Here is a 23,928-nt window from a genome sequence, read left to right as displayed (position 1 = left end):
CCACTGCAGTTTCTATTCCAAATGACACAAGTCCTTGTATGTATTCATATATTGGTTTCAATGATATAATTTCCATTTCTTAAAGAGTAAGTAACGTTTGGACTGAGAAAAAATCCAATGATTCCGAATGGATATCAAATTGTTTTGCAGATATGACACGCAGTACTGGGTAGGTTTGAAGGCGGAAAGACCAGGCCTGGAAAATTGTTCGGATACATCTTTCATCTGGGTTGATGATAACAGTAAGAGTGAATGGGGAGACTATTTTCCTGGTGAGCCAAACGATTGTGATGTTGATTTTTGCATTCGTATTCACGACCTATTACTGCGCACTAGAGACTGTGAGAAGAAATACGCCTTCATATGTGAAGAAGTGTTCGGTAAGTACCAATATATAGCATCGTCACATAATACAGGAGTACTTTTCATTCTCTACAATGATAGAATTATAAATCCTCTCCAACAATATGTGGTATTACCAGTTAATACAATAATCTTATTATTTACGACCTTGAGAAAGTAAACGATGATATGTACAGTATATATTACGTTCTTACGTATTAACCTATATGCGCCTATAATAGTGCTTGTTTTTTTAATTCATGTTTATATTTCTTTGTTTCCAGATGAATGTACATTTGAGGCATTCAACGACTCCATCATTGCAACGGAAAGTCTATCACTCATATCTTCAAAAGTAATAACTTTACAGACGAACTCCCTGAAATCATCTTGCTTAGAAACGTGTCTCAATTCCATCGTAGAGGGCGCATTTTGCCAGGCAGTGACGATGAACATCATTTCCTGTGAGTGTGTTCTACTGTTCTCTAACTACACTGGATTTGAAAATGTCCGGATGGATGCTGAGGCTGACCACGTGACATACGTGAAACAATGCTTGCTGAGTAGGTTTGAACATTATTATTCTAGAAAATGTTATGGAACTTGCATGTAACACATATAGGGCATCAGCCAAATCATCATTGTACCGATCTAGCAAATCATATTATGCTGTAGGTTCACTTAAGTATTCAGCTTTGTATTTGGATAAAACATCTTAACAATACAAAATAAACTACCATGGGATTTTAACAATTTCAATACCCGAAACATTTTGCTGTAAATGGGATTCAATGGCATGAACCTTTATTGTTTTACAATGCACTGAACACATTACAGATGTAATAAATTAATAATACATGTTGTCATCAGATTTACACACATATATATATAGTATGTATATTATTATATAATTTGTCGGTGAAAGTTGGATTTCATTTCTGAAATAATCTGAAAATATTTCATGAATGTCACTAATACATCATCATGAGAATATAATCTTTGTTGTTGCGCGTACGTTCCACAATGTCAATAAGCAAAGACAATGAACCATGATATCAACTCAGAGTCTTCCAGCTAAACACAAACATTCAAAATACAACTAACTCATGTATTTTCTTTCAACAGTATCGAAGGAACAAGTACCACGTGTTCCGTATGTAGATGTCTGTCACCAGTCATCCAACATCTGTTCCACTTTGAATCCTTCCGTTACAACCTCTATAGACACAACCAGTGCTGTCGTTACCACTACCGGGTCTTCCGATCCTGGTACCACCGCCACGAACACTACTGCAACGTGTGCACCAACCAACGAGACTGCCAATTCCATGCCCATTTCACATTTAGACAGAAGTAGCTGTGCTATCAATATATCTTGGGAATTGCCAGCAAATGCAAATATATCGTTAATCATGCAGAACGTAGCCTTGTTAAAACAAGAACTAGAAACAATGAAGAACAATACAAGCCGGTACAAACGAAGGAAAGTCAGCTGGCCTGACGACCGAGTGGTTTCGAAATCTTTAGGAGGGTTAGGTGTATCAATCCTTGTCTTTCTTTTTCTCCTAATTGTGCTTTCCGATGTTAGGGCTTTTAAAGCTTCAAAAGCAGTAATGTCTGATATGACGTAAATATTTTTTTTTCATTATATTTCCTTTCACAATACATATAATCCATAATGTAAAGTTATTATTGAATTGTCTCTTCACTTCTGAAAATCAGTTTCACTCAATAACAATGAAATAGATAATAGTTACCCATGACTAACAGATAAGTTGAATGTTATTTGAGGTTGATGCTTTTAAGCTATGAATAATAGTCAATTGTTTCTACGCTGGAGTACTTTTAAAAAGGAATTGTACTCTCCTGTATTAAGTTATTATTTAAGGTCAATACAAAAATATGTGGAAAAAACAAGGGACATAACACATTTTTTATTGACTTTGTGATTTTAATGTTATTATGTTCGTTTTGGTCTATAACTGGTGTTACTGTCTGTAATATTACAATGTTAAAAGTCATATATATTTTGTTCAAGGGGATCTGCCCATATCAATTAAAAAGTATTTCTATTAACCCATAATAATCATTGTATTTAGTACACAAAGACTTGTTCAAGAACTGATGAACATATTTGTGATATCCATATCGATATTGTCATTTTAATCAGCATTCAATTGACGTATATTGATGTAGATGTCTTGTACATCCATGCTACAACATGGGTATAATTGCAATGATATATAGAACAAATGATAAAACGAGTGTAATATGTGAAAATACAGAGATGTATAGACTTTATTGGTGTTTAACAATGAAATTGTAGGTAGAATTACAATATTTAGATCAGTCTGTTTTGTCTATGTTTCCACCTCTTAAGAGGATTCTGATAGCAGTAATGATATCGGTACTGTTCCATATATTAGTAAGTAAATTAGTCATCAAAAGGATATATCCAGGTAACCTAGCAATGCATTGCAAACTATAGACCAATACATTATAATTTTAAACAGAGGTGTCAAAAATGATATATTGGATATCGTATATATAGATACCAGAAGCACATGGTGGCTTAGAGAGCAAAGACAGTTAACAAAGCATGTATCTCCCAAGCGCATTGAAACATCAAGGATGCTTGACCCGATAAAAGAAACTGAATTTATTATCTGTGAGTTTATAAAAATCACTTTAGCAACCTAAAGTTTCCAATTATGATATAGGGTTATTAAAAACAGCCTATCAGCGTTTTCGATATTGGCCCTGTTTATCCAATATTTGTCCATTTGATTCCAATTGTCCTAGTTTTATTGTGATATTTATAGGGCAGTTTTGTTATGATATTGATAGGGCAGTTTTCTCATATCGTTACAAATGTTCAAGTAGTTGATTAGTAATAATATGGATAAGTATGTAAATATTATATCTACAAGTTGCTTATTTATTGTGATTTTATTTTCATTGTTGTAACATTGCTACGGTCGAGTTTAGAATGTCTTTTTACCATCGCATTTTCTCTTTCGTGTAAATATGAATATTTACTGGATTGGCGTATAAATAAAAATATTTTAATGGAAAGGTTCAGCATCTTTTTAAAATTGGTGATATACCTCCCGAAAAACTTGATCAATTGTCACCTGCATTGGCGATATACATGTATAGCATTACTGTATTGAGTTGTAATGTTTATTATACAACATCATGCATTCCAAAACATACAGTTAAGAGGACAAACCATGCTTAACTAAAGAATGAAATGTCTTGTTTACTTAAAATACTTGATCAATTATATGAGTACCATGCGCCTCTAAGAAAGGAGTGCCGTGTTTACTAATTGGATAAGACGGCAGTGTGTACGCAAATATGGCCTTAAAGAAGAGTTTCTTAACAAGTCAATACAACGGATGCTTTAGAAATATGTTTTATCATTAAGCATTCTGTAGTACAATCTCTTAGTTATGATGAGGGCTTAGAGTATTAGGTTTTATCTTATTTTTGTGTTACTGGTAGTAACATGGAGTTTTTTGAACAATGGGATCAATTTAAAAATACAAAAGACAAGATAAACTGTTTATAGTTGACGGTGGAGCATACCGCAAGATTAATTTCGGAAAAGTTATTACGTGGATGCATCATACCAGTAACCTATATCTCTGTAAGAAATACGCTGAAGAAAGAAATTATAGATAGCGCTAAAGTTCAGGTCGGTTTTAGAATGAAATCAATTAAATAATTAAAATGCCAGATGTGACGAATGCACATGTAGGATACAGATTTTTAATAAGTATCAATACATAATACTATTGTCATTTTCATTCTGCTACTGACGGGTACACTTTAAATTGTGATGTTAAATTTGGTCTTTAAACCTTTTAACACAAATCTGTTATCTTTCAACTGAAGATTTCAGCTTGTAGGAAATATTTTCAAATGTAAAATGAGATATTGTATTATTTCGTTTGTGTATCAATTAAAATACATTGAGTGAAATATTATGACAGTTGTGTTTTAGCATTCAGTTCAATTATGATCAAAATTTGAATGATGATCAACAAGTTTATCATTCTTTGATATTTCTTTTACTCTCTAAAACACAATAAATAATTCTCAGCAGTCCGAGTTTATCCAATAATGCCAGGCCCTGATGTGACGTTACCACTGAAACAAAAGTTGTTTGAAAATAAAAAAACTTTTTTTGACTTTTAGAAATTCAACTGGATAACAATATGGATATATAGTAAGAAAAAAAGTTCGTGTCCATGTAGTATTCATAAAAATGACGACAAACTTTCTTTATATATATATCATGGATACAAATGATCTCTTGGAATATTCATGTAGCTTGTGTATAATGAGAAAGTTTTAAGAATCCATAAGACTGCAAATTGTTAATCAGTACCAAATGAGCAATCATACCAATCTGTATTCAACGTTTATAAGCCAGGCAAAACGATTCTTGATTCAGGGTGGATATTTATCTCTGAATAAAGGTGAAAAGGGGTGATTAGTTTAATAAAATGTTTTAGTTGTAAAACCTTTGTAGAACATGTCTTTAATTGGAAAGATATTAGAAATCATCAGATCGGAGTAACACTGCATTACCAGCAATGAGGAAAACAGAGGGCAAACCCTAACATCAAATTACATGTATATTTGTATGACAGTGATAGCGGAGCTGATAAATTAGTTTTACTTTGAATTGACCTAATGTATTACTGCGCCTGTATTAAAGGTAAATAATTTTCCTAAAAGTCATGTCAGTGACTGAATAAAAGGAGACAAGATAGTATAACCTTTTAATATCATCTGACAGTTAGAAACATATTTTAAGAGCAAAGAACTTAGCCAAACTGCATCATATTGCTATTTTATCCTTCTAGGACTTGCTAATGATGCTAAGGGCTTAAAGTAACACACACAAAACAGATGAAAAAAAATCAAAATCTGCATTTGTTTGGAGGCCAAATAAATCAACAAATTTCAATATTGACTTTCAACAAATGCAAGCACGTGCGCCTATGTGTGTAAACATGAGTTTCACTACAAGATACAATTCTGGGAACCGTACTTACAGTTTTTCACAGAGATAGTACGTGTACTCTCGGGGTCTACACGCCTGGTCAGACCAGACAAGCTGGTCGTTCTCCCATTCCAGCATCAGACAGTTACGGGTGTTATTTAGATGAGGCTGTCCTGTTGCCCATCTTGAAAATGGACCCACCGGCGCTCCAGTCTCTACCCAGCGGAATTGGCCCTCGAAGTAGTAGTCTGACGCACCAATGAAAAATCGCTCATAGCGCCAATCTGTTGTGATAGAGATGTGCATGGAAGGTCAAAGATAAAAAAAAAAAAGGTATGTTTTTATAATTGATCGAGAAGAAAGCTTTACGGATTTGAATTTCACATGACTACACTGTCTAGTAAACCAAGAAAGTCAGATATTTATCTTTCCAATGTCAAATAACATGTTTGGTTTAACAGCGTTCACAAACAGTATATGGGATGAACAAAACGTTCATTTGGAAATTTCTAATCCAACAGAACAGACACAGACATTCTGTATAATAAAATTACGAGTTGCAAATACTGCGAACTCAGTACTCAGGGTTAGGATTGAACGTGCGATGAATGTCCCAGTTCTAACTTACTGGTCAGAACGTTTAGGATGTCGGTAAGGAAATCGTGTTTTTCTTCATTGTCATCCGAGAGAAGCCATGCACCTCTATCCCTGCATCTTTTCTGGAAACGAAATGGGAAATTAATATTGAAAAATTAACTATGAAATTTCGAAAAAATTGATAATATTTTCCTCCTGCCCGAACGTCACTAAAAGAAGGAAAATGAAATAAGCATTGATCTATATCTTTATTTATGTCTATGAACTGTTTTCCTGTAAGGTAAAAAAAAAAAAAAAAAAAAAAACCCTGTTCAGGAATCAAACGCACATGCGTCCTATCATACATTCATTTCAGTAGAGTCTAGTGACTAATAGGTTACGATAATCAAACAGATGATCTAGATATATCAGTCAGTGTATTATCTACAATCTTTGATTATTCCATGTTGATGAAAAGACTAGACTCGTCTTCGTTTGAAAATGAATTCTGATGAAATGATAAAAAATGTTAAACATTGTTATTGAGGATGTGCGACATTCCATGTTTGTTTTTAAAGGGGTTATATTTCTGTTTTCCCCAAACCTTTGAACAAATATTCAGAAACTTTCATTTTGATTTGAGTTGAGTTGTACTTATGATACAATGACTAAAGCCGAAAACTTTATAGATCTAGATGAGAAGTCAGTAATATCAAGCATGCTAGAACTACTTTCATCGCATAACTTGCCCGATCTATCATTAAATATGGCCATAATATATCGTAGGAAACAAGTGCAATGACATCTTTGTGACGTCATAAATAATGTATAACGTCTCAACAAAAGTCTTATTTCGCTTGATTTATATAGAAATTGATTTGAGATTTTTTGCCTGTATTCTCAAAGATGAATTATGTGATAGACAGAATCTTACACTTATGACTATTTGAAATGGAATTGATTACGCACGTTCACTTTTATCTATATACCATGACCCTTCAAGTAAAAATATTGAACTTTATTGATTCACTTTTACATAACATATCGTAAGATATCCCATTTTTTTAATAAGTGTTCTCCTTTTTGATATTAACCTTGACATTTGCTGAAGTTTCAAAAATGAATTACAATTTGCTGACTGCAATGGGATATATGCTATATTGCCAATTGGTCATATAAAAGGCATGACTACTAAAAATCCATAAAACGAAGGCAAACTGGAGACTCATGAAAATGTACAAGGGGGATAAGACCAGGTGTTTTGGCAGGGTAAGCGTCTTCTGCTATATGGACGACACCTGCCATACAAATCTAGGTCAAATCATTTCACATTCTCAAAATGAAAACCGTGTAGAATGGATGCTACTATCTAGAAATGGAAAATGAAGATTAAGACGTTGAGGTAATCACGCTCATCAGCTTAGTTAAAAGCTGTCCGTGTTGGTTCCTTATACGTAAAGTAAACATAAATGTTTTTGATTTCAAGTTCTACATGGTATATCCGATCATATGTGGAGATTTCATTTTAAGATTACACATCGTCGATATACATATAGGTGATAATAAACCTGTCCTTATCAACTCTTCAGTGTAAGAAGACTGGTATGAAAACAAAAATGTCGGTCAAAAGTAGAGCACTGTTTTTCTTTTTTTTTCCTCACGGGTATGTCATTAGTGTGTTGGAAGAATTGAGTGAATAGCACATTTTGATATATACTTTAGTGATCATTAGACTGAACTATGCCGAATTACTTCATACTGTTGCTTTGTCCTTCTTGGATTCGTTGGTGATGCTAGTGTTAATGGTTAAGGAAATTAATTCTACTGAGTATGTGTTTACCTCGGCATCGTCCCATGAAGTACGGTCATGGCCAAAGTAGATGCAATCCTCTTTGAAATCCGCCCATCCAGGCTCACACTTGTCCCCATCAACGGCCGCGGCTGTCGAGAAATCGTCATTAAGTACCAGAATTACAGTCTTCGTGTCGTTGAAAGCTTGGTTTAGCTTGTTTGGTGACATTTGATTGTCATTTCTTTATGAGGAATGGTTACATCTCCATGCATGTTCACACACCGGTTACGCATTGATTACTTTATTTTTTCAATAATCATAATAAAATTACGTTGTTGATATATTAATCTAGATTATATATACACACAAATTGTTCCTTCTAGTATTATGTACAGTTCATACACCGACATATATTAACGAATTGTCTGCGATAAGTTGGCAAGGCGAACTGGGCCAAAATATATCTATACGAAACTGTGTTAAGTGTGCACCTTATTTGATTGAAAAGGCATTTCAATGACCAATACTTGTGAAATGATAATAAAAGATTACGAAATTAAACTATGATTATGTCTATGTAGGAAAAAAACCTAATGTCTGCTTACCAAATAAAGCTAGGGCCAGAGCACAAAGAATGTTGAAATGCATGTCTTTCTATCGCCACACCGATGTGTAATGGAAACATATAAACTGGCATGTGGACGGGACAGATTCACAGCGATCGGTCTGAAAGAGATAAGCCGTCTGCATACACGTGAACCTAAATGGAGGACAGACGTCTTTTACCAAGAAATGAATAACTTTGTAACTTGGCAATGAAATGCGTATATTAAAAAAAGTGAGGAGGGGTGGGGGTGGGGGTGTGGGGTGGAGGGGATAAAGCTGTATCATAATTTTTTTCCCTTTTTCTCCGTTTAGGACTCGTCAGTTATTCTGAGACCCAAAAGGGAAGAACGCCATATGTTAATCGGGAAGGAATATGGGCCTACACAATTGATATGCAATATTGGGTTGATTTAGAGACATTTTACCTGCTAGTCACCTTGATATTGTATTTTATCTGCTAGTCAGCTTGATATTGTGGACTCTGTTAGCAATGAGAGAATTAGAACCGACCGTCTACACGATAAGCTTACAATGTTTGCTGCCCGATCACTTTCGCTTTGACACTAAACATGAGTATTTGCTTCAAGCTCAACGAAAAAATCTCAACAAGTCGCACAGAGGGAATGATATTTGCATTAGCAATAGTCGCTGAAAACGTGCTTCTTGTCTATAGTATTCATTTCGATGCAGGAGCAGTATCTTATCCGTACATAAAAAAATTATAATAATAACAAAAAATATATTGATAAAAAATGATAATAATAATTTTTGTTTTTAATTAAAAAAACAAACAACACATCTTCTTTTTTGATACGATAATATGTCCTGGTGCATTATGTCCTTGGAGTAGGTGTCACTCAGTTGTCATTAGAATATAGATGACACTGTGTTTTTGGTAAACGGGTGAGATCTTGTGTTAACGTATAATTTAAAGTGGTGTCAATCCCGAGGAACATCCTATACTGTACTTACATACAGTACAACATTCACTGATAGTCAGATTAGTGATATGCTCATTTTAGATGGCGGAACGTTTCGCTACAATAGGAACGCCCTTTTGTGATATAAACGTAAAAAAAAAGCCAACTTTGTTATTATGAGAGACGACCCAATGTGTTGCTGTTCGTTGTGCATAATTAGCTTTCGTTGTTTCGTGGTTGCGTTATTTTTTGCGACAGTTTGCACTCACGAAATAATTTGAAAGCTCAAACCACGAAAGTACATACGAACATTTCATGTGAACCGTTGAGATGATAGAAGGGAGGCAAACCGTTGTATATTTAGAGGGGAGAAAACTCGTATGGCACGGGAAGAGAGGCTATCATGGTCTCATGAGAAGAATTGCGACAAGTTTTGTCGTAAGAATGGAGGTCAGACACGGTTCTGAATCATCTTCGTCCTATATAGACGCCTGGCATATGACTAGCAATAAAATAAATCGTACTCTAATGAAACTATAATTATGAGCTTATGGAAAACATAACGGGAAATAAATTAATTTATGAAACTATGGATTAATAGTGAAAGAAAGAGGTAAACATGTACGTTAAGTGGATACGATATCAGTCGGAATTTGGGGTTGTACTTTTACTGAGCAGCTTGTGTCAATTCAGGATAATAATCAGAAAGGGCTCATATACAGAACTCCTTGAAATATACATTGTCACATTTTCATATATCTATATGTAAATAATGTCATGACCATCTCGACCATATTTTGCCTATAATAAACTTAAAATATGACTTCCCTTCTATACTTTAGGTACAACAAACACACAAATTCCATTTGCCGACTAGCCCACCGTGGATAGGCGGAGTTTATAAAGAAGTATGAACATTAAATGTACACTATACACAGAGAAAAAAACACTCAGAATTCCTTTCTCCATTTTGAGAAATACTACAATTTCAATTATAACTACTATTCAGCGCCATGGTGCTTTGAAACATAACACACAGTAACAAAAACAGGCCTAGGTGAAATCAGGCGAGCCACCGAACCTGAAACTCCTGCCGTGAAGGAGTACAGGGGCTGCACCAGCCCTCATTGCTTAAGATCCCTGTCGCTGGATTTATACTAGGCCCAACGTTTATCAGCTTATAAAAACATTATTTGTATATACTCAACAAAAATGATCTCACAGAAGATAATAATTGAACATTAAAAACGAACAGAGAAAACAAAATGACTGCACGATACGGCAAGGCGGCTGGAAATGACACACACCCACGTGTTCTCGATATGCGTCGATTACTGACGTCACGCACATGCAACTCATGATGGATCTACGTGCCGAGAGAGACAAATTATTCCCGCTATACTTAACGAACCGCGGGAATATTTGATTCAGACTTGTACACATGTCTCTTACATTGATCATTGATGAAGTCTTACCAACAATGACAGTTGACATTTAGTTTCAAGATACAAGTACTGGTTTCGATTTCTCTGTTCGATTTTACTATTCGTGATGTTAATTGCCCTGCCTGCCAAACCAAGGTAGTTAACTTGCTGTATTTGATCGGATATAAAATACTCCCGATAATTTTCTATTCTTAATGGTTACCCTCCCCCCCCCCCCCCCCCCCCCCCCCCCCCCCCCCCACACACACACACACACACACACACACACACACACACCGCCCTCCCCTACGTTGAACGTTATCTTGCGTGTTTGATTTGATATTAAACGAACATCTTCCGTAATAAATGTCTCCTTCTCCATGTTTTGGCAGGTTTGTTAAACATACTTAGATTTAATGGAAAGAACACGACTACTACGCTTTTAACTCTGAATGACCTTGGTTTTTGCTAAAACCTAAATGAGAGATATAATTAATTTACTTATAGGACGATTAATATCCCATTCTTCGTTTTAGTGGTATAACATCTTCCGGTAGACTGTCTTCAAAATATTACTTTGTATTCGGTTTCAACAAAGGAAACTTTTCATTCTTCACCATTGTATGATTGTACATGATGAATTAAGCTCCATCGTTACAACCGACGGTGCAATTTAAGAACTACCATATGTTATTAAAGAGAAAGGATCTGCGTTTTATTCATGATTGTCTGTTGTGAATTCTCCTACTTTTTTGTATCGACTGAAAAGTCCTGCATTGTCAGGTCAGATACTGTTTGTCTAGTTAGGAACAACGGATACAATTTCCACATTTCTTTTATTCACAAAGCATACAATAAATCATTCTCGGTAGTCCAAGCTTATCCAATGATACCTGGTCCAGTTGTGGTGTTAGCACTGAAACAAAAGTAGGTTAAAATGAAGAATTGATAAGAAGCGGATTAAAGGGACAACCAAACAAAAGAAAAATAGACTTTTGCCCCTGTGTATACGTCATTAAGCCAGAGGTCAAATGTTTGGCAGCCACTGATTGGCCAGTATATTATGAAGTTCCAAAATATATATATAGTATGATATGTCCTTTTCATAGGTAATGTTGGTATAAATTTGGTAAGTCGGATTTAGTTTTCGTTCAATAGTTCAGGTAATAATAATAAATATGCGAAGACTGAAGAATTTCTTAGATTTTTACTACGGAATTCACCCAAATTACAGAAGGGATACTCTAGAAACAGTTTGAACCCATTTCATTTTTTATTTAGTTATATGATACCCAAACTTTTGATATAAATCATACTGGCCGAATTGAATTCAAGAATTTTAATGATTTAATCTAAAACGTTAACACTAAAGTCTATAGAAAAACAATTAGTTGGTTGTTCCCTGGTACGAAAACATTAATATAAGTATAAAATAGTTTAGTAATATAAATTATATATAAAACTATTAGGAATTGAACTAAACATAGATTGGTCAATCGATACATGAACTAATCATTGGAGCTTATGGTTATATACTTAGGTCAATTGTTTTTCAACCATTCTGTAGTATCCATCCGTACAGACAAGTCAAACACAAATATTACGCTAAAGATCAGTTGAGGTGACAAACATTCAATATCGCAACAAAGGAGTATACACAGGTAAACAACACCTTTGACTACAATAAAACTCGAAAATATGAAAATATGGGTTTCTTCAAAAGTACACAAACACAGACTTATTTTTTTTTAGGAAAGACTTAAAATGATGTTTTGATGCAATTTGTTTGGTAAGCCGTCAACTAAAGCTTTTTGTGCAAATATCATATTAAGAAATGACATATCCAGAATTTCAACGGTCAGAGAAGCATCAATCACCTATCCCGAGACCGGTGTTAAAGGCGCCATCCACACAATTACGTTGAAATATGGCAAAAAAATGCATTGCAATAACAATGGACAAAGCTATTTTAGAACCAGACCTTATGATATATTCTGTTCTAATTTTTAAGAAAGTATTATTTACAAGAATATACAGGCTTATATTCGGGATAGGCTGATCTTTAGGTCGGTTTATTTACGAGATTTATATGTTAATTTAGAAACAGACATAGCAAAGCCACATAACGGATATAAAATGCAGCACACAATTTATCGTGTCGCTCTAAAAATACTATGTCATGTTAGGATGTAAAAATCTAAAACACAATATCAACGATCTAAATATTCCCTAACGAATGTAAAATAGGAATGTGCAAAAGGACACAAATTGAACTAATTTTGCAAATTAACGATACATAATGATTGCACAGACCACATGAACCTAATGTAAATATTTTGAACCGGGAACATCACCAATTATTATATTACTCACAGTTTTTCACAGAGATAGTACGTGTACTCTCGGGGTCTACACGCCTGGTCAGACCAGACAAGCTGGTCGTTCTCCCAATCCAGCATCAGACAGTTTCGGGTGTTGTTCATATGAGGCTGGCCTGTCGCCCATCTTGTAAATGGGCCTACATTCATTCCAGTCTCAACCCAACGAAATTGCCCCTCGAAATAGTAGTCCGACCCTCCGATAAAAAATCGTTCATAGCGCCAATCTGTGTGAAGTAAGAAAATCAATGGAAATATTTCACAATTCAAACAATTCCATTGGTATACCAAAGTGATCGAGCAACGGACTATGTCTAAATTACCCACCAACCCCCACCCTCACCCCCTCCCTAGCCAGATATAAACATACACAATAAGATTGTTTCAAAGGAGGTAGCCCTAATACACTTATTTTGTAACGCCATTAAAAGTGATTCAGGATCGCGTGGAATAAAGCATTTAGCGCTAAACATTTTTTAATTGATTGCATTGATCTTAAACTTACAAGATAACGTTTTTACATCATAGTAAGTTTAAAGGTTTTTTTTTCAAAATTGTTAACTAAAAACTGTTTTCTTTTTTTTGAACATGTTTTGGTCGTTATGAAGTTTACAGTGTTGATGGTTCATTAAGAATTCATAACTAACTTACTACAAAATAATATACGCATGTAGTCTACATTCCGAATGTTCGAAACAAAAAACATGTATGCAATGGAACATGTTGCAAACGAGAGGCTTGTCTTGTCAAATTATCATAAACAGACAGATGGCCATATATCTCCAACACAGATTGTCACTTTTAGAATATAACCTACTGGTTAGAACGTTTAGGATGTCGGAAAGGAATTCGTGTTTATCTTCACTGTCATCTGAGAGAAGCCATGCACCTCTATCTCTGCATCTTTTCTGGAAACCGCAAAATACAATCAAATCAAGAAAGACAAAATGAAAAAAAAGTGATCCGAGTTATATTATGAGAAACATACAGGCAACTGTATTATATAGGGTACCGTGTTCAAATTTCTGCTTGACGTTACCATTACATATATCTGTACAGGGTTTTCTAAATAAGCTGTATGAACACTCACAAGGCTATACCGGCGACAAAGTAATATGACTATAGCTTTCTGGCTCTAGATCTAATCAAGAATGTATTCGAATTCAGCGGTAGTATGGCTACTCTAGTTTCACCATGACAAATTGTAGACTTTGAATCGAATTTGCAATAAAAAAAAAAAAAAAAAAAAATGCAGAAAATCTGAGACAACACATGACACCTCTTTAGGTCCAAGGTGAATAAAAAAAGAAAGAAAATTCTATCACTCATACCCTTGCACTCACGATCTATGGCACCATTTTACTAGAAATATGGCAGGAATGTCGATGATATTTTGAAAAAGGCGTTTTTTTGGTGTCATCTGTATTTCTATGTTATATAGCTTTAATGTGAAGTAAATGAAATGTCGCTATTGAATTAATCACAAAAATTAACGTTTACGCTATTAATGGAATGTATATATAAAATGTCATTAAATGTTTACCTCGGCGTCGTCCCATGAAGTACGATCATGACCAAAGTAGATGCAATCCTCTTTGAACGCCGCCCATCCGGTTTCACACTTATTCCCCTCAACAGCCACAACTGGCGAGAAAATGTCATTAGAAAAATAACTACAGAATGACCATTGCATTGTTTACGCCATTCAAGTGGTTGGCATATCAAACTCCTAACTTTGTATTTGATTGCAAGTAAACAGGTTTTCTGCTTATTAACCATCTCGTATACGTAAAGGTCAAATTCAAACAATATCTAGTTTTTCTGTAGTTAAATGATAAAATAACTTCTACTTACCTGCTAAAGTTAACAGCAAGGGTGGAAGCTATGATTAAATGCATGTCTAAGAGTCAACAGTTACTGGGAAAGGGTCATACGAGCGGGCGGATACTGTTGGTCCACAAACAGGTCAGTTTTATAAGTAACTGCCCAAACGAGATAAGTCACTGACACATTGAGAACGACTCACCTGCCGAAGTATGTTAACAAGGTATACTTCTATATAAGTTAAGATAATTAAGTTAACACTGAAGGTCGAGAACCTGTGTGGTAACACCTGAGGACCACGGACCTCAATGCTCATACCTACTAGTCATAAAAGAGGCATTATAATACGCTAAAGGAACACCAGTCCTGGTAATATTCAATTATTTTTTGTTGTAAAATCGTATTTCAAGAAAAAGATTAAAACGTATCACTGATATATGAAAGTTCATTTCAACAAACTTTATTGACAAAGATTATTAAAGTCAAATAACAAAGCCTATATATATTCTCTCCTGCGATGGTTTAAGTTACAGATTGGTATTTTGCAAATCATAGATATTAAATTTACAGCACTTGCCTAGTACAAGATTCACACAAGCAAAGTAGCAAAAATAGTGAAGGCGTTTTACTGAAAATAAAACATCACACAGTTGTATGCTTGTTCTTGTCTGTCATTTCATTTTGTTTTATAGTAAGTCATTCTATAGGGTATTGACAATGAGTTGATGAATCTTTCTTATTGTTCATTTCATGGGGTTTATGTCAGTCTTATGTTGTTGTTTTTTTGTAGGTCACTCGCGGGTAAACTTTACTATAGTTTATATAGGAAATCATTTTTAGACTGTCATTTGTTTCATTTCTATTGGAAATCATTCTAACTTGGTTAACATTATCAGCATGGGATGAGAGCTTGATGGTATGCACATGTTCGACCTGACTGACCCCCAGTAGCTAATGGGGCCAAAAATGGTCGTATCAGTCATTCTATTGGGATTTCTTGTCAGTCATTTTGTGGGGTTTTCTTGTTAATCCTCCTTTGGTTGACAGTTTTTGTTTTTCTTGTCAGTCATTCTATGTTTTTTTTCTTTTCTTTTCTATGTTTTTTTTTCTTGCCAGTACTTCCATGGTTTTCTTTTGTTTTTAGTCATTTTTTAGGGTTTTCTTGTCAGTTTTTGTGGGGAATTTTACCAGTACATCTAGGGTTATTCTTTTCTTGTCAATCATTCTATGGTTTTCCTTTCAGTCATTCTATGGGGTGTTCTTGTCAATCCTTCTATTGTTCATCTTTTCTTGTCTGCCAATTTATGGGGTTTTCTTTTTTGTCAGTCATTCCATTGTATTTTCTTGTTATTCGTTCTATGGTTTTTCTTTTTTAGTCAGACATTTTATGGAGTTTTCTTTTTATTGTCAGTCGTTCTATGGGGTTTCTTCTTTTTGTCAGTCGTTCTATGGTGTTTTTCCTCTTTTTGTCAGTCGTTCTATAAGGTTTTCCTGTCAGTCAATCTATGTTTCTTTTTCTTTTCTTGTCAGTCAATCTATTGAATTTTCTTGTCAGTTATTTTGTTAGGCTTTCTTATCTTGTCAGTCTTTCTATTGGAGTTTTTTTCCTTGTCAGTCATTCTATGGAGTTTTCGTGTCAGCTCTCCTATGGGTTCTTTTGGGACAATAAACGAATTATTTTATATAATGTCTGCTAATAAATGCTGTGTATTGATGCATATACTATTTGTGGACACTAGGCCCTTGTGTCTATACGTCTGCCCTAGTTTATATCCTGTCCGTACTGATTTCAATTCTTATCACCTTCTCTAGGACCAGACTATAGTTAGCTATTATTTCACCTATTTCCCGACATGAACATGGATCTACGATTAGGATTTCTCGTGTGTATTGGTAAGATGTGAATAGTGCCGACATTAAACATTACACAACGTTATGTTATATAAAAATGTAGTGTGTATTGGTAAGATGTGAATAGTGTCGATATTAAACATTACACAACGTTATGTTATATAAAAATATAGTGTGTATTGGTAAGATGTGAATAGTGCCGACATTAAACATTACACAACGTTATGTTATATAAAAATGTAGTGTGTATTGGTTAGATGTGAATAGTGCCGACATTAAACATTGCACAACGTTATATAATATGAAAGTGTAACATCTATATGAATATCACATGGAAAGGAACATATTAGCTATTCATGATTTAAATACTGATCTGAAACTGCTTATATTTCAAATTTTTAATTACAAACAATTATAACTGTTTAAATGTTTATCCGATGGAAACCAATTCATGATCAAAATCACAACAGCCGATGAGTCTCAGGAAAATGACAGTTTTTAATAAATGGCTTTATGAGAGGAATACAGAATGGATTTATGAATATGATTTATTTTCGTAGCAACAATACTGCTTCCTGTTTGAACATAATGTGTTGCCTATGGTGTATATAACAATATTGTAGATTTATCACTCGTTCATATCAAAGAGCATTTATTGCAAATGGCGGATTTCAAACTTCACAGTTAGCATTTGAAATAAACTGGATCATATATCAAAGACATGTGCTTACAACAGCATTGCATTGTTTCACTTACACACATGTGATGCATGTTGAAATAAAGTAAATACAAAAGAGTTCCAAAAATGACAAAAAGATTACATATATATGTTTATCTGACAGAAGATCCTACGGAGTGACAACCCTGATAACCCCTGATATTACAGGGTATACTATCCCTGATGTTGATAACCTGCTGTGTATTACAGGGTTAACCATGATGTTGATAACCCGTTGTTTTATAGGGTTACCACTTGTGTTGCCTACCTGTGATGTAGGTTGGACCGAGTACAAAGAGAATTGTATCTGGTTCAGTCAGGGGCAGAAAGCGTGGAATGACGCTGAAGTAAGTAATGTATAAATCATCTAAAACAACATCATACTAATAAGATCGTAATTGTTTCTTTAAGTTATCGTGTTGCTACATTCGGAAAACAAAGGATTATGCGTCCTTACGCCAACACCCTTTAAAACACATATATACAAACAGTGTTGTTGTTTGTTTGTTCAGTTAGCAAAGATCGCAGATGAATGACTTAATTTCGCGATTTCGACATGTAAACTCATGGGGGGAATTTTCGCGATCAAAATGACTACGTGTTATTAGCGTAAATTTTCCCCTCGCGTAAATGTCTACATTTACGGTATTTGGACGCGTTGGTTTATGAAATAGAAATAATTGGTCCCTCTGTGTTCGCAGTATATTAATCATTTCCGGGTTCTAGTTGAATTATCTTATTCCCAAACAATATCATGTTAACAGGCGGACTGTAGATCCAAGGCGAGCTGGCTCCTGACGGACGATAGCGAGGGCAAACATGACTTCCTAGGAACCATTCTAAACGTTTTGAGGGGTAAGACCTTGTCTGAGGAACTTCCTCCTTTTCTGCTCTCAATGATGTTTACCCGCTGAATGATTTTCTTTTTTTTTCTCTTGTTCTTCAACATAATATTTCATAGATTATCCACAGATAAATTAGTCTTTTTTATAATGTTAGGATAATACTGCTTTGTAGAAAATATATAGTCAGATAATGAGTCAGATAGTTTGTGGTCTGAAGATGTCCGAATACAAATACTGTATATGATGTCTAGTTGTCTACCTGACTTTTGTTGTAACATATATGTGATACTAATCATAACGAAACGTCTTACTGCAAACGCCCGAATTTTGGCGGAGTCAAATTTTCGCGCATACCAAATTACAATAGTTACCATCCAAATGAAATTGACGTACACATCTTTCCTATAGTGACGGTATATAGAACGTTAATAAGAACAAGTGCCATGCGTCCAGATTCGCTAAAATCGCTGATTTTTCTCTAAAACATGTGCGTTTACAGTATCAATATAATTAATATCGTCATATATTCATTCATGCTATAATTTGGACGGATAGGGTTGCGAGAAGAGAAGGGAGGATGTCATTAAGCTTCTTACGTTATATAAAAGGAGAAAAAACGAAAATGAAAATCCACCTTCGGCAATAATGGGTATGCACTTTTACCAGGCACGTATGAGCTTGAGGTGACTTCTGTTTTGTTAATAATATTTTCAGGGCGCGGTATAACAGAATGGTTTATAGGTGCGACGGATTACACTTTTGAGGGCAGCTTCAGATGGCTGGAGACAGGTTCAGCAATAGGATCGTTCACCAAATGGGCACCGGGCCAACCTAACGGAACTAACATCGAAAACTGCTTGTCACTCAAGTGGATCGGGCGTGAATTGTTATGGGAAGATGAGAAGTGCTCCTCCAGAGGAAGGCGTGAAGTCAGGAAGAACCACACCCACGTCCATCATACAAGACCTCCACCCGTCGGGATGTATAATTATATCTGTGAGACAAGGTAAACGATCCCATCACTCAATATGAATATTTTCTGTACATTGTGAAGCAAGGAAGATATAAGTTATTCACGCGTGTAACATATATTATGTAACCTTTGTTAATAATTCTGTAACATTTTTCTTAAGATTTCAATTTTATTAAATAGATTTATTACTATTTAAGTATTGAAGTTTGTTGGACATTTTATGGATTTTACCATTTAATAGATCATATAATCATTGTTGTTATTGATTTCAAAAGAGTGAAGATTTGTTGCTTTTATAGCTGTCTTAATATATTATAGATTTTTGGATATTTTATAGATTTTTGATATTTTATAGATTTCTTAATATTTTATAGAGTTCCTAATATTTTATAGATCTCTGGATATTTTATAGATTTCTTGATATTTTATAGATTTCTTGATATTTATAGATTTCTTGATATTTTATAGATTTCTTGATATTTTATAGATTTTTTGATATTTCATAGAGTTCCTAATAATATATAGGTTTCTTGGTATTTTAAAGATTTCTTCATATTTGATACAGGGCTTAATATTTTACAGATATCTTAATATTTAATACACGTAGTTTTCTTCATATTTTATAGAGTTCTATAGAAAAACAAAGTATCGTTGATTTTGAGTGTCATGTCATACATGTACATGTGTTTCATTTGTCTTTAATAGGAATGTGGATCACAATAGTGGACCCGTGGTTGGATAGTTATCAAAGGAAGCACTAGGGTCGGGGCTGAAAATGTCTGCGGTAGATAAATAAATTACATCTATATATACATGTACGATTCTAGTCTTATTGTATCAAAATAAATAAAGGATTTGTTTGGAAAAAACAACAACATGGATACTACCAACTAAGCTGCTTTGCAGAATATGTGTATGTTCCGGACTGATCGATACAAATGGATCTGGACACTAGATAGTGATTATAATTCGTCTGAGGATTGTTTCTTCTCAAAACGTTTACACGATGAAAATGTTATTTAACGCACCAATTGCATATTCTTAAAATCGCAAGATAATGCAATGACAATTGGCTTAAGTTCAAAGTACAAGACGTGCGTAATCTATCAAAATATGCCATAGATATCTTTATGTAAGTACATTTTCTATATTTTCGTACCACGGAAACAACATAAAACTTACCGCCTCATTTAAACAATAGTGATAATACAGATATGCTATAATAATAGCTCAAATTCTTATGATAACCCATTATGTTTGCCGTTATAGAAGACTTGGAATCGATACGGTAGAAAACTGGATTACCCCTGGGGAAAAACACGTGTTGGGGAAGTTTAACCTGAATTAGTAATACCAAAGTCGTATGAGTCGCATATTCGTATATAATTGTTTTACCGGTAAAGCAGCAACACAATGATATCATATAACAACGGGAAATAAACAAAAAAATATACACAATCCCCACATGGTTAATTTTAAATTGAAATGTGATATAGGCCTTACGTAATCGTAATGAAACTTCCATTTTATATTTCCTTGGAACGCATTCGTCATACTTTGTTCAGGGTTTAAAGTTAAATACGGAAATACATTCACCTTTCGTTGATTGCTACATGTATTTTGTGTCGATATTAATTGTTTTCATAACCAAATTCTGAAACATACCATTAACATTGGATCTAGACAAGCGTGCATTTGTCAGCTACGTAAAACATAAAGTATAAGTCCACATAGTATCAAAGTATAAATAGAAGAATATTCTGATTGACTTCTAAAGTCTAAATACATCTCTGTGCTGGGTAGACCCGCAAGAATGGTCACACAACCGACGACTGTGATCATAGTCCACAAAACGTTTGAAATCTGGGTCACGTGCCTAGGGCGGTAGTAGTGAAATACAAGCGCAACAGCGACCAAGGACAGCAACATATACAGGTAGCAATTCAGTATATAATTATTCTTCAGTACCGAAGCTCTCAATGAAGGTCCATGGAATAAATGGAAAAATAGCTTTTTGATGATTTCCTACAAAAATAAAGATAATTTTAAAATAACTTAAAGAGCACAACAAAGAAATGTTTAGACTGTATTAGTTGTTGCCGAACTGAGTGAATCGTGTAGCCACCAAGATGTTTCTAGTCACCATGTGATACTAATAACATCTCCAACAATAAGTCACAAAGTAACAACAACATATGATAGATGTCTGGTGAAGAAGGCTGAGAGTCATCGTCAACAATTGAAACTTTTCAATGAAAGCTAAAGTGAAGTAGCTTACAAGCGAATGTAATAAAGTAGTCTTATATTTATATAAAGGAGAACGCTGGAGCAGAAAAAAAATCAGGAAATGTCAGTATTATGCTAATAATGTGCACGGGTTCTAGATTAGAAGGTGGCTGTGCCGTATCGCTGTCCTCCCAACAATAAATATTTTTTGTAAGAACGATATGATATAAGTTTACCCGGATCTAGGGTATCGAGTTACTTTTGAAGTCTTCGTTTCTTCTGTTCTCAAAATGACAAGACATTTTTTTCTTATGATTTCGTTTTATCATCAATGTTTGAGATCTAGGCTTTGTCTTAATAGAATACTTTTTTGACATATATGCTAATACGTTTGATCATGACATCTACTATACTGGATTATCTTACAAGAGCGCACGTGAAGTAAAGAAACAGACCTAAAGTCATCAACTTTGACCAATGAGATTATTCCTTACCATGACAAATAAATGACTACTGGAATAAGCCACTGTGAGAAGATGAAGGCCGTAGAAAGCACAGCCAACAGCAGAGATGAATTGACCTATTAAGTCGCTGAAATATACAAGCACATGACAGTTGAGAGTAAATTGAAAGTCATTTAATTTCAAATTGAATACACTTGATTTGTAAAATGATAGCTCAAAGTGGCCCTGAAGATTGCGCACATTCTTAAGGAAGAAGACAATTATAATAACCAGGTGTTTGGGCAAGACGTCGTTAATGGCGTCAAGCTGTATTCTTATCAGTAAGATGGTGTTTACGTAAACGTTATCGTAAATGGCGTCCCAATTATAAGAAATAAGTTCCATATATAATCTTAATATAAATCATATGTTATGAAATCAGTGGTAGATATGAAAAGCTGGTTTATCAATCAATCATAGCTCTGCTTTATGTTTTATACCATACCTGCACCAAAGTGTTGCCGAGGAAACTAACAACACACCAATCACAAAGTAGTCTGTCAGAATAGTCTTATATAGATCTATATATGACGTCATAGATGGTATTTGAATCCGCCAATGATCCTTCAGTATTTGTATACAGCCTCGTAATACATCTGTAGCCTTCCTATGAACTTTCTGTACAAGTGAAGCATTCCGCATCTCACAGTCCGCCATGTCCCAGTCGTATGCTTCTGACCAGTACCCAGCTTCAGGGTGAAACATGTTGTACACTACCCTTTCTTTTTTATCCGTTAGAATATTCTTCGCCTCCCCCAAAATCTGGAATTGCTTAGTCGTGTCACACTGTGGAACAAATATTGAGCTGATTCAAAAATTTGAAACTATTCATGTCACATAAATGTTGATTTTGTCACAGAGTCAAATGATTTACAAATGATATCGATTATAGATCTATATGGAATGAAAATCAAAACATTCACTAGGAAATCGGACCAATCAGATGCCGATTAAACCTTTCTTCTCCAGAGGCATGCGCATAGACGAAAATAAGCATTTATAAAAGATATTGCATCGTAGGTAATGATTAAAAACAAGAATAACAATAACAAACTTCAAATACTCTACGCTCGTACTACCTTGTACAATGTTGAGCCTTTTTTTCATCTTTTATATTTAAACTGATTGCATTATTAATTTCATCCCCGAGAAATCCGCTTCTGTGTTGTATATGTTAATCCCTATCTTACAAGCGATTGTTCTAAGGACGCTGTTTTAAAGGTGATGTATTTTGACCTGTTTGTCTTGATAAAATATATTTTTATACGATGGATGTCATTTTATGCGAGAAGCACTAATGGCATGGTGAGCGCTTCAGCATTTCTAACATATTGTATTTTTATTCTTTTTTTTGCTCTTCATTAAGTTGAATAGATCTAGCTATTCTAGATAATACATTGTACATGGGTTCTATCTAAATGAATAATCACAGTTCAAATGAAAACAGAGGACTTCGTTGTCGGTTGAACCCAAGAACACAACGAAGCTAACTGGCTGTTATTGTTTATCAGTATATATATATACAAATTCAAAAGTTTGTCTTAAATGTATGAGCAGAATATATTTACCCCACTGGTGTCAGGATGTAGCCGTAGGGCAAGTTTCCGGTATGCCGTCCGGATCGTGGAGACTTTGGCGGAGCGTGTAACATTTAGGACCTGGTAGTAATCGATATCAGTCCCAAAGTTGTGGTAATTCGTGGTACTTACAACAGGCACAAGTAACACAGCGATGAGGAAACCGTCATACATTTTAAACTGAAATAAACAACACCCTTCGAAATTCGTGATACTATAACGACAAAAATATAACATAACAAATTAAGTATCCCAGTTCAACGTCTTCGTGTGTGCTAGGTCAATTTATTAAACGAAATTTGGCATACTCAATGGTTTGAACGAAGTGTCCCCCAACTCTTGAAATCCTGGTTTTA

At 34.6% G+C, this 23,928-nt stretch overlaps 4 protein-coding genes and 1 long non-coding RNA gene across 5 annotated transcripts; 2 read left to right on the top strand and 3 right to left on the bottom strand.

Annotated features, from left to right (window-relative positions):
* Window positions 1–647: 647 nt before the first annotated feature.
* LOC117314798 lies at window positions 648–2,417 on the top strand. Its single transcript, XM_033868902.1, has 2 exons — window positions 648–905; window positions 1,468–2,417. The coding sequence occupies exons 1-2, from the start codon at window positions 791–793 to the stop codon at window positions 1,971–1,973; spliced, it is 621 nt and encodes a 206-aa protein (XP_033724793.1). The 5' UTR covers window positions 648–790; the 3' UTR covers window positions 1,974–2,417.
* A 1,985-nt stretch (window positions 2,418–4,402) lies between these two features.
* On the bottom strand, window positions 4,403–8,475 carry LOC117314691 (perlucin-like protein). Its single transcript, XM_033868778.1, has 5 exons — window positions 8,333–8,475; window positions 7,776–7,876; window positions 5,988–6,078; window positions 5,412–5,643; window positions 4,403–4,497 (listed from the first exon to the last, which is right to left on the bottom strand). The coding sequence occupies exons 1-5, from the start codon at window positions 8,373–8,375 to the stop codon at window positions 4,461–4,463; spliced, it is 504 nt and encodes a 167-aa protein (XP_033724669.1). The 5' UTR covers window positions 8,376–8,475; the 3' UTR covers window positions 4,403–4,460.
* A 3,019-nt stretch (window positions 8,476–11,494) lies between these two features.
* On the bottom strand, window positions 11,495–15,080 carry LOC117344447. Its single transcript, XR_004536188.1, has 5 exons — window positions 14,910–15,080; window positions 14,599–14,699; window positions 13,873–13,963; window positions 13,051–13,282; window positions 11,495–11,593 (listed from the first exon to the last, which is right to left on the bottom strand). It is a non-coding gene; the product is annotated as an uncharacterized LOC117344447 (long non-coding RNA).
* A 1,558-nt stretch (window positions 15,081–16,638) lies between these two features.
* LOC117314803 (perlucin-like protein) lies at window positions 16,639–20,142 on the top strand. Its single transcript, XM_033868907.1, has 5 exons — window positions 16,639–16,772; window positions 17,695–17,795; window positions 18,213–18,303; window positions 19,008–19,299; window positions 19,972–20,142. The coding sequence occupies exons 1-5, from the start codon at window positions 16,733–16,735 to the stop codon at window positions 20,006–20,008; spliced, it is 561 nt and encodes a 186-aa protein (XP_033724798.1). The 5' UTR covers window positions 16,639–16,732; the 3' UTR covers window positions 20,009–20,142.
* Window positions 20,143–20,633: 491 nt separating this feature from the next.
* LOC117314802 lies at window positions 20,634–23,749 on the bottom strand. The gene is made up of 4 exons (XM_033868906.1): window positions 23,564–23,749; window positions 22,441–22,781; window positions 21,987–22,083; window positions 20,634–21,291 (listed from the first exon to the last, which is right to left on the bottom strand). The coding sequence occupies exons 1-4, from the start codon at window positions 23,744–23,746 to the stop codon at window positions 20,965–20,967; spliced, it is 948 nt and encodes a 315-aa protein (XP_033724797.1). The 5' UTR covers window positions 23,747–23,749; the 3' UTR covers window positions 20,634–20,964.
* Between the last annotated feature and the right edge of the window lie 179 nt (window positions 23,750–23,928).

This window comes from Pecten maximus, chromosome 16, assembly GCF_902652985.1.
Source record: "Pecten maximus chromosome 16, xPecMax1.1, whole genome shotgun sequence".
Lineage (NCBI taxonomy): Eukaryota > Metazoa > Mollusca > Bivalvia > Pectinida > Pectinidae > Pecten > Pecten maximus.
The sequence above is the reverse complement of the archived record's forward strand: the minus strand, read 5'-3'. Positions and strand labels throughout refer to the sequence as shown.

Bases quoted from the DNA above. Each gene is read 5' to 3' on its own strand.
- LOC117314798 (XM_033868902.1), top strand. From the start codon at position 791: ATGAACATCATTTCCTGTGAGTGTGTTCTACTGTTCTCTAACTACACT. The intron at 906-1,467 runs GTAGGTTTGAAC...TTCTTTCAACAG, and splicing joins CGTGAAACAATGCTTGCTGA to TATCGAAGGAACAAGTACCA.
- LOC117314691 (XM_033868778.1), bottom strand. From the start codon at position 8,375: ATGCATTTCAACATTCTTTGTGCTCTGGCCCTAGCTTTATTTG. The intron at 7,877-8,332 runs GTAAGCAGACAT...ATTTCTCGACAG, and splicing joins TCTGGCCCTAGCTTTATTTG to CCGCGGCCGTTGATGGGGAC. The intron at 4,498-5,411 runs GTAAGTACGGTT...CTTTTGTTTCAG, and splicing joins TACTATCTCTGTGAAAAACT to TGGTAACGTCACATCAGGGC.
- LOC117314803 (XM_033868907.1), top strand. From the start codon at position 16,733: ATGAACATGGATCTACGATTAGGATTTCTCGTGTGTATTG. The intron at 16,773-17,694 runs GTAAGATGTGAA...GTTGTTTTATAG, and splicing joins AGGATTTCTCGTGTGTATTG to GGTTACCACTTGTGTTGCCT. The intron at 19,300-19,971 runs GTAAACGATCCC...TGTCTTTAATAG, and splicing joins AATTATATCTGTGAGACAAG to GAATGTGGATCACAATAGTG.
- LOC117314802 (XM_033868906.1), bottom strand. From the start codon at position 23,746: ATGTATGACGGTTTCCTCATCGCTGTGTTACTTGTGCCTGTTGTAAGT. The intron at 22,084-22,440 runs GTATGGTATAAA...TGTATATTTCAG, and splicing joins TCGGCAACACTTTGGTGCAG to CGACTTAATAGGTCAATTCA. The intron at 21,292-21,986 runs GTAAGGAATAAT...TTATTTTTGTAG, and splicing joins GTAGTCATTTATTTGTCATG to GAAATCATCAAAAAGCTATT.